This window comes from Macaca thibetana, chromosome 2 (genome assembly GCF_024542745.1).
Source record: "Macaca thibetana thibetana isolate TM-01 chromosome 2, ASM2454274v1, whole genome shotgun sequence".
NCBI lineage: Eukaryota > Metazoa > Chordata > Mammalia > Primates > Cercopithecidae > Macaca > Macaca thibetana.
The window spans coordinates 63317315-63327672 of NC_065579.1; the positions used below are offsets into that span (position 1 = coordinate 63317315).

Here is a 10358-nt window from a genome sequence, read left to right on the forward strand (position 1 = left end):
CTGGGATTATAGGCATGGGCCACCACGCCCAGCTAATTTTTTTGTATTTTTAGTAGAGATGGAGTTTCACCATGTTGGTCTTGATCTCCTGGCCTCGTGATCCACCCACGTCGGCCTCCCAAAGTGCTGGGATTACAGGCATGAGCCACCATGCCCAGCCTATATGTTCTTTTAATGCCTTTACCATTATTCTGTGGCGTCGTGGGAAGAAGAGGAAATAAATACATGTATTTATTTGCCATCTTTAATTGGACTGCTTAATGTAAAAGTGTTTGTGTTATAAATTCCCCCTCATATATTTGGTTTTGTGACTGCAGTCATGTAAATTCTCTGCCTAGAAGTTTAAAGAAAGTGATTCTGTATGTGATTAGTGAGTAAGGTTCAGATAACCTTGGGTGGTTTAAGGTTTCCTAGTGACTAATCTGGACAAGGGAGATTTAAGATACTGCAGACAGAGTGTGAGAATAACTCTCTCTTCACGACTTAAGAAGCCTGGTTCCTTATTTACAATTGGGATAAGATAAATGGTTGAATACCTAGAGAAGTTCTACAAGAAGTTACACAAAAAGTTTAGTTAAATTTAAGTTAAAAGTTAGTTAAAATGAAAAGTTAAGTTTTTGTTCTGCTGCTAAACCATGCTCCTCTGCATGTTGAACCTTCAGTTTCCTCTAGATTTCTAGCACCTGAAAGAAAACAAAACTGCAGCCAGGTAGGCCTCTCCTAATCTTACTCATTTACAGAGAATTTCCCCTTTGAGTCACCATGGCATTGGCTGGTTACTCACACCACAGATACCTCAGGATTGGCTGGGACTGCAAATAAAATACTGTTTGCCCATAATCAAGTTGATAAGCTACAACATAAACACATCTAGGTTCTTGTTCTTAGAATACAGCATGAAGCATTTGCTTTCTTCTTTCTTCCTAACATTTTCATGCGAGATCCAGAAAGGACACATTGTCTCTGGCCATTCGAAGAAACAAAGAAAGAAAGTAAGAAAAGGTATTTAAAGAGAGAGAGAGAGAGAGAGAGAAAGAGAAAAGCTAAAATGGGTTTGCTGGGTTCTAAAAATCCCCAAACCAAACAAGCCCAAATTCTTCTTTTGGGACTTGACTCAGCTGGGAAGTCTACTCTCCTTTATAAATTAAAGCTTGCTAAGGATATTATCACCATCCCTACAATAGGTTTCAATGTGGAGATGATCGAGTTGGAAAGGAGTCTTTCGCTCACAGTCTGGGATGTTGGAGGACAGGAAAAAATGAGAACTGTTTGGGGCTGTTACTGTGAGAACACTGATGGGTTGGTGTATGTTGTGGACAGCACAGACAAACAGCGACTGGAAGAGTCTCGGAGACAGTTTGAGCACATTTTGAAGAATGAACACATTAAAAATGTGCCTGTTGTTCTATTAGCCAACAAACAAGACATGCCTGGAGCTCTGACTGCTGAGGACATCACCAGACTGTTCAAAGTGAAGAAGCTTTGCAGTGACCGGAACTGGTATGTGCAACCCTGCTGTGCCCTCACAGGGGATGGGCTGGCCCAGGGGTTCAGGAAATTAACTGGATTTGTGAAGAGCCACATGAAATCAAGAGGAGACACTTTGGCATTCTTCAAGCAGAACTGAGACTGAAAAATCCAAGTCTCAACAGAGACACTGATGAAGTTGAAAGGGTAATTGTTTTTCCATGCCAAATGAGGAAATCAAATTATTGAGATGACAAACTTTTCCTGAGATGTTATTTCATTTACATTTAGTTAAACAACTTAGAATGATATCTAGAAAATATTTATTTTTCAGCCAGAAACTTTAGCAAACTGTGGCAATGCTCACTGGGAATGAAAATGTATAATGTTCTACAAATTTTTATCACATTGGATGACTTTGAATATAGTAGTCACATTTGGGACCAAATAAATTACTACATTATTAATTGTATATGACTACTAGAACAAAGTTTTAGTAAGCTGTCTGCTAATAGAGTCAGAATTCTTCCAGATTGTTTCCAGCTGTAACAGGTATTGAATTTCCACCATGCTCCTATGTAATAGCTGGGTGGTGTAAAAAACGAACTTCAAATTGTGGAGTGGAAAAGGGGTAATGTTAACATCTTGTAAATTCATGTTCCCTAAATAAAGCTTTCTTATTTCCTAAATAAAGCTTTTCTTCTGGATTCCTGCCAGCTTTTTTGAAATCTATTGCTGGGAACTTCCTCCAGTGAATCTTAAACAATGAACTTCAGGCTGCTAATTACTCAGAGGCTGTGTTCAGCCATAGGGAGCAGAGTGTATTTACTTAAAGGTCTGGTGATCGGGGTAGCACCTTGGAGTTTAGGGGGCTCAGGGCTCAGCTCTAGGCTACAGCCCCGAGTCTCGCTTCCTTGGAATTCAGTTTAACAGCCATTGCTTGGAAACATATGTGCAGCTCATTGTACTGATCAAACAGGAACCAGACCTAGACTTTGCTCTCAGAGACCCACAATTTACAGCAGGAAACAACATAAAGCTAGCAGCTAGAGTAGGGCAATAAATGCTATGTGCGATTGCGGGAGATACTCTTTTTAACCAGGGAAACAAGAAATGCTTACTGCAGGAGATGGTATTTTAGAGGGTCCCTCACTCCCACTGACCCTACAAAGGTACAGGTTAGTCACTGGAAGTTCCCATCTCTAGGAAACTTTCCAGAGGCATTGGGCGGGAGGGCAGGTGAGTGGGCAAAGGAGCTGGAGATTGGAATGGAAGTCCCCTGAGAAGCTCAGAACTCCCAGGGAGGCCCTGGTACAAACAGACAACACTTTCCTCCTACCCCACTTCCAACAAGGCTCATTTGGGGCTGGAAGCAGAGCTCAGTCATCCATAGCAGACCCTAGGACTCCAAATCTTAAGGTCACAGAGGGAAAAAAAAGGGGGTAAAATAAACCAAGGATGCCAGCCCTTGGATTCCTCTTAACGATTTTCTTCTCTCGTCTTAGCTATTTGTTCAGCAAAGATCCGAGCACTACCTTCTGTGCTACGTGGTAGAGATTCAAATAATAAACTAGACACACAGGTAATAATAGTTACTGTGGGATGAGTACTTGTGGGTGCCAGGCACTGTGTGCTAAGCACTTTCATACATCTTCCCATTTAATGTTCACAACTGCCCAAAGAGAAACAGGCATAATCTAAATTTTAAAGATGAGTGTACTGAGTCTAAACAAGATTACACAACAACCACCACAAAAAACCTACTTGATATTTAACTGAGGAGTAGCAACAGAGCCAAGATTCAAATTCAGGTGTGTCTCACTCCAGGGTCTGTGCTGTTAGGTGTTCTGACGTTGTTTTACTAATAAGGTATAGTCTCTGTCTTCAGTGAACTTACCACATGCAATTAAGAATAAATCAGGCCAACATACATTACTTCTATAATAAAAATGTTCTTAGAAAAAATTTACTAGGCAGAATAAATTAAGTTCAATAACAGAGATATAAAAAACATGAAAGACTGCTAAAAAGTTTCCTGATTTCAGGGAGATCTCAGGGGAGTGGCAATGTTAAATGCTTCGTAGTAGAACTTTTCTTTTTTGGAACGTAATTAAAATCTCAAGTATGTATCTTCCCTTACAATTTCTCTGTGTGTGTGTTTTTATGGAATCTTCTTAGTAACCTTAAATTGGAAGTCACTAACTTACTTCTACAAAAAATGCCCTCTGGTGCTCGTGTATCTTGGTAATCTGAATTAAGTCAAGCCCTTTATGGCCCAGTCTTGGCATGATGTAAAAGTAAAAGTTGAAGAAAACAGCCTGTTAAAATACTGAAAGGAACCCAAATCTTCACTTTAGAAAGCCCCTGGGTGTATGTGTTGGGTGTGGTGGGCAAATGCATTCTTCATGTAGAGCAAAACTTATAAAGCAGCATTTTCCTGTCATTTCAACATCTCCCCCCATATAGCAACTATTCCTTAAAATCTCTGTTAATATTCTCCCCAAAACGTGTACCCTTCTCATGCTTTCCTCCTTTCTTCCCTGGGATCCAGGGATTCAGTCTATTTTCCTCCATCAGTCACTTGCTTTCTTTTTTTTTGAGACAAGGTCTCACTCCATCACCCAAGCTGGAGTGCAGTGGCGCGAGCTCAGCTCACTGCAACATCCACCTCCCAGGTTCAAGCGATTCTCCTGCCTCAGCCTCCCGAGTAGCTGGGACTACAGGTGCGCACCACCATGCCAGGCTAATTTTTGTATTTTTCAGTAGAGATGGAGTTTCACTATGTTGGCCTAGCCAGGCTGATCTTGAAGCTTTCTTTTTGAGTTAATTTTATCAGTCTTTATTTGGCAATTCCCTCCTGCTCTCTGCAGTATGATCTTGTCTGCCCTCCAACACACACACATGCACATGCATGCACATACATACACCTGTGCACTCTTCACCCTGGTCTACTAATAAAGCCCGAGACTGAGGGACGGGAAAAAACTAGGTGGACAGTAGCAAAATATTTCTTGACAGACAAGAGAAAGAGGCTTGATATTTATTATTGTCATACATTTTATTTCATTTTTATTTTGTGCATTCCTTTCAGGTGTTTATCTTTATATTTTTATTTTATTTTGTGTATTCTTTAAAATGAATTTTATCGTGTATATTTGAGGTTTATGTTATGATGTTTTAGGACACATATAGATACTAAAATGATTACTATAGTAAAGCAAATTAACGTACCTATCATCTCACATTGTGACTTTCTTGTATGTAACAAGAGTGACTAAAATCTACTTATTAATATTTAACAAAAATCCTAAATGCCAAGTAATTTTACTCTATCATTTATCTGTAACAAGGTAAAACTTAACTTATCAAAATAGCATGCTGCCATGGATTTAATAGCAACAAAAGCATAACACTTCTGAAATATTCCTTGCCTAAAGAGTTAAAGAATAAATCTTAAATCTTTGAGATAAAGGTAAATATCAGTTACATTTTCTGAAAAGTGAATATCAGATAAATATTTCTATCTGATTTTCTAAGCATTGTAAATGACAAAAATCTTGACAGGGCATAAGAATGAATAATGGCGAATAAATAAAACACCCACAGTGACTGGTGTGTGTGTGTGTGTGTGTGTGTGTGTGTGTGTGTGTGTATATATATTTTTTTTTAAGGCAGAGTCTCACTCTGTCTCACCCTGTCTCACCCAGGCTGGAGTGCAGTGGTGCGATCTTGGCTCACTGCAGCCTCCACCTGCTGGGTTCAAGCGATTCTCCTGTCTGCCTCCTGAGTAGCTAGGACTACAGGCATATGCCACCACACCTGGGTAATTTTGTATTTTTGGTAGAGACGGGTTTTTCACCATGTCAGCCAGGTTGGTCTCAAACTCCTGACCTCAGGTAATCTGACCTCCTCGGCCTCCCAAAGTACTGAAATTACAGGCATGAGCCGCTGTGCCCAGCCCGAACATGACTATGTTTTGATAATGAACAAACTGGGTTTTACCAAACTAAGGAAGACCAGGTATGGAAGGAGCCCTGCAGTTCTAGCTCCCGGTAGGTGGTACCGAGAGGCAGTCTTGGAGGCCGACTGAATTCCTGCAGTGTGTTGACTGTGCGGAGGAATTAACCTGAAAAGAGCGACCCTCCGCTGTGTTCTGCTTTGCAAACCTCGAGTTGGCCGACTCTCGCTTGCATGAGCTCTCTCACCACAGAGATAGAGACAGAGACACAGAGGGACAGCCAGAAATAGAGAGACCTCCTTTGGCAGTGCCAGTGAGTATTTTAACGTAATAACATAATTTAATAATGTCACAGGGGTTCCAGTCCACCAGATTTTTAGCACAGTGTTGAATTACTTTAAGCATAAGATACCACACTTTACCTTGAAAGTACCACACACACAAAAAAGATGGTTATTAGATGACTTAACCATATAAGTAGTATTTTCACAAATATCTCATTTCGTTCTCACCAAATCTTATGAGGGAGGCATAGCAAATATCAACTCCATTTTAAGGATATGAGGAAACTAAGCAGTTACCAAAAAAAAAAAAAAAAAAAAAAAAAAAAAAACAAAACAAAACCCACACACACACATAGGCTGGGCGCGGTGGCTCACGTCTGTAATCCCAGCACTTTGGGAGGCCGAGGCGGGCGGATCACGAGGTCAAGAGATCGAGACCATCCTGGCCAACATGGTGAAACCCCATCTTTACTAAAAATACAAAAAATTAGCCGGGCGAGGTGGCACATGCCTGTAGTCCCAGCTACTCGGGAGGCTGAGGCAGGAGAATCACTTGAACCTGGGAGGCAGAGGTTGCAGTGCGCCGAGATTGCGCCACTGAACTCCAGCCTGGGTGATAGGGAGAGACTCTGTCTCGGAAAAAAAAAAAAAAAGAAAAGAAAAGAAAAAGAAAGTACATGAGTAAATTAGAGGTAGGGAATGGCAGGGAGTGTAAGGCTCATTTACATAAGGATTCAGAAAACACCCCTCTACACTTTTGGTTGGAGACCTACAACATTGAAGACCTGAGGAAGGTGTATTCTAAGTTGGAGAACAGCAAGTTTAAGAGCTGTGAGGCAGTAACAAGCTGGGAGTGACAGAAGGGCATTGAGGCCGGTATGGCCGGATAAGGAGACAGGTGGGAGAAATAGAAAGTGGGCATCAGCTAGGGAAAGGAGTGAATGGAGAGGTTTAAAGCAGGTGAATGATGTAATCAGATGTTCACTGTCAGAAGACCTTCTTGGCAGAATTCTGTGTGGAGAATGCAGCCATCCAGGCGAGAATTGGTGGTGGCCTCATGGTAGTGGGATTGAGAAGTGGTCAGAAGGGAGAGGTATTTTGAAGGGTGAACTGACAGGATTTGCTGGTGGATGTAGGATCCAAGGGGGAAAGGAAGATATCTTTTAGGTTTTTGGCCCAAGAAACACTGTATCCTGTAGACCCATTTAGTTTCTAGAAACAAAGAGATTTAATGGTAAAACCTATATGTGCCACATTATAGCTAAATTCATTGTATCATAATATTTATGTGTGTGTGTTTGTTTGAGATGGAGTCTCGGAGTCTCGCTCTGTCACCAGTGTCTCCCGCTACACACACACACACACACACACACACACACACACACAGTTGCAATCATCCTGACACTTTACACGTAAGTACTTTATTGTGTATCTCCTTAGAATCACCCTTCTCCTGTGTAACCATATTTGGGCTTCTTTTCTCTTCCTGTTTCTCTCTCTTTCTACCCGCCCCCCTCACCACCACTTTCTGCTACACATGTGCCCACACGTGCATGCACACACACACACAGTTGCAATCATCCTGACACTTCACACTTACTTTATTGTGTATCTCCTTAGAATAGCCCTTCTTCTATATAACCACAGTGCCATTAATTTACACATAAAACTTCAAGCATTAATTCAATATTATCAAACAGTCTATTCCCCCAGGATACCCAATATCATCTACAGAACTTGTTTGATCCAGAATCTATTGCATTTGGCCATGTCACTTTTAATTTAGAATATTTTCCCCACCTTTTCCTAGTTTTTCATGTCCTAGAAATTTTTAAGGAGTCCAAGCCAGACAATTTATGTCCCACAGTCTGGATTTGTCTGTTTCTTCATGATTGGATTCAGGTTAAACATTTTTGGCAAGAATATTCTACAGATGCTATTGCACTTCCCACCATATCCACTAGGGAATATATAGTGTCAGTTTGTCCTCTCATTGGTAAATTTATTACTAGCTTTTTCCATGATAAAAATATAATTGTTTTCCTCTGCTGTTAATAAGTGACTTGATATGTATTTGAAAGGATAAATATGATCTTTTGAGAGCTTATGAATATCCCATTCCCCAAAAGCCTTTCACTTAATGGTTTTGGCCTCCATTAATGATCTTTACCTGAATCAGTTATTGCATTGGGAACTACAAAATGGTGATTTTTCCTCCTAAATCTCTAATTCCTTGACATTTGCTAGCTGGCATTCCTCTATAAATATGAGCTTTATCACCCGTATCCATCATTTATCTCTCTCTCTTTCTCATCACTATGGACTCACAGACACTTTGTAATTTCAAAGTTTTATAATTCAGTGCTGTTCAAACTCAGGTCCATGGATCAGCAAAATCAGCATTGCCTATGAGCTGTTTAGAAATGTAAATTCCTGCTCCCTCCCTCTCCACCACCCCAGACTAACTAATCAGAATCTTGGTTGGGGACAAGGGGTGTCCAGGAATTTGTATTGTGACCAACACTGTTATACAGTCCTCCCTCAGTATCCATGGAGAATTGGTTCCAAGACCTCCCCAAGATACCAAAATCTGAGGATACTTAAGTCCTTGATATAAATGGCATAGTATTTGCATATAACCAACCCACATCCTCCCATACACTTTAAATCATTTTAGATTACTTATAATACAATGTAAATGCTATGTAAATAGTTGTTATACTGTATTGTTTAAAGAATAATGACAAGAAAAGGGGTCTGTATATGTTCAGAACAGACACAATTTGATATGTATTTGAAATGATAAATATGATCTTTTGAGAGCTTATGAATATCCTATTCACCGAAAGCCTTTCACTTAGTGGTTTTGGCCTCCATTGATGATGAGCTTTAAATATGAGCTTTAAAGCTTATACCCAGCCTGGAGTGCAGTGGCGCAATCTTGGCTCACTGCAGCCTCTGCCCCCTGGTTCACGCCATTATCCTGTCTCAGCCTCCCGAGTAGCTGGGACTACAGGTGCCCATCACCACGCCCGGCTAATTTTTTGTATTTTTAGTAGAGACGAGGTTTCACCATGTTAGCCAGGATGGTCTCAATCTCCTGACCTCGTGATCCACCCACCTCGGCCTCCCAAAGTGCTGGGATTACAGGCTTGAGCCACTGCGCCTGGCCAACAAAATGATTCTTACATATCTCTCCTCAAATTATACATAAGGTATAATATAATACAACCTTGTACTTCTAAGTCAGATTGGACTTTCTTTCACTTTAAAGCATTTTTCCACTCGAGTTTAATGTACGTACTTTAGTTGCCAATGAATGAGGAACATGAGAGACCGTGGTGATGACACCAGCTTCTGTTTAATGGGATAACTCCCAGTAGCCTCATGGTTTTATTTCTGCTCTTGCTTTAATAATGTATTTTACATGTATTCTAACATTTAATATAACATAAAAACGCACAGATCCCAATTTGTAAAAATGCATATATAGAATACATAAAATACATAAAATATCTAGGTAGTTGTACATAAGTGACTAGAATTCTGTACAGTTCTCAATATTTTCCAAAGTTTCTACAGTGAACATGTGTTACTTTTATATTCAGTGATAACACACTTTATTTTTAAAGGAGCTATTTAATCTTCATAGCGTATATAAACCATGAGTTGACAATGCATGTATGGCCTTAGAACTGTCATTTCAAATGCATTAATCTAAAGTATTAAGAAGTCCTTTTAAAGACCAGAAGTATTGCAATGTATAGACACATGGGGGCACTGTAACCAAGTATTAATAATCAAAGAAAAACAAATCCAATAACCAAAACAGTTGACATATTGAAAATTCACTGTAGTCCAGGTTCTGTTCTTAGCATTTATATGTATTATCTCATTTAATCCTCACATTAAATCTGGGGAATACCCTTATTATCCTCATTAGTACAGTGATCTGAGACTCAACGCTATGCAGCCACCTAAAATTGTAAAAAGCATTTACTGTGGCCTTTTATACATAATCAAGCTTTCACTATCAGTTGTTTGGTGAGAATTCTATACTGTACTTCTGTGCAAAAGTTTAATTCTCTTTTAAGTCATGGCCTGCTTCATACTATCAAATGCTTTCTCGGCTGGGTGCGGTGGCTCATGCATGTAATCTCAGCACTTTGGGAGGCCGAGGCGGACGGATCACTTGAGGTCAGGAGTTGGAGACCAGCCTGGCCAATACGGTGAAACCCCATCTCTACCAAAAATACAAAAATTAGCCGGGCATGGTGGTGTGCGCCTGTAGTCCCAGATACTCAGGAGGCTGAGTCAGGAGAATCGCTTGAACTCAGGAGGTGGAGGTTGCAGTGAGCCGAGATTGCGCCACTGCAATCCAGCCTGGGCAACAAGAGCGAAACTCCATCTAAGAAAGAAAAGAAGGAAGGAAGGAAGGAAGGAAGGAAGGAAGGAAGGAAGGAAGGAAGGAAGGAAGGAAGGAAGGAAGGAAGGAAGGAAAACCAAAAACTAAAAAAACCCAAATACTCTCTCTGTTGCTGTCCTCAGAGTCTAAGGACAGCTAAGGAGCAGAGAATCGATATTTAATAAAATTTGGTTTCTTCATCAGCAATATATCATAAAATTACAGAAAGTTAGAAAAAATGGAT

At 40.3% G+C, this 10358-nt stretch overlaps 1 protein-coding gene across 1 annotated transcript; it reads left to right on the forward strand.

Moving 5' to 3' along the window:
* Positions 1–1048: 1048 nt before the first annotated feature.
* On the forward strand, positions 1049–2156 carry ARL14 (ADP ribosylation factor like GTPase 14). The gene has a single exon (XM_050779933.1). It carries the CDS (start codon positions 1049–1051, stop codon positions 1625–1627), a length of 579 nt encoding a protein of 192 aa, XP_050635890.1. The 3' UTR covers positions 1628–2156.
* Positions 2157–10358: the final 8202 nt, after the last annotated feature.

Bases quoted from the DNA above. Each gene is read 5' to 3' on its own strand.
- ARL14 (XM_050779933.1), top strand. From the start codon at position 1,049: ATGGGTTTGCTGGGTTCTAAAAATCCCCAAACCAAACAAGCCCAAATT.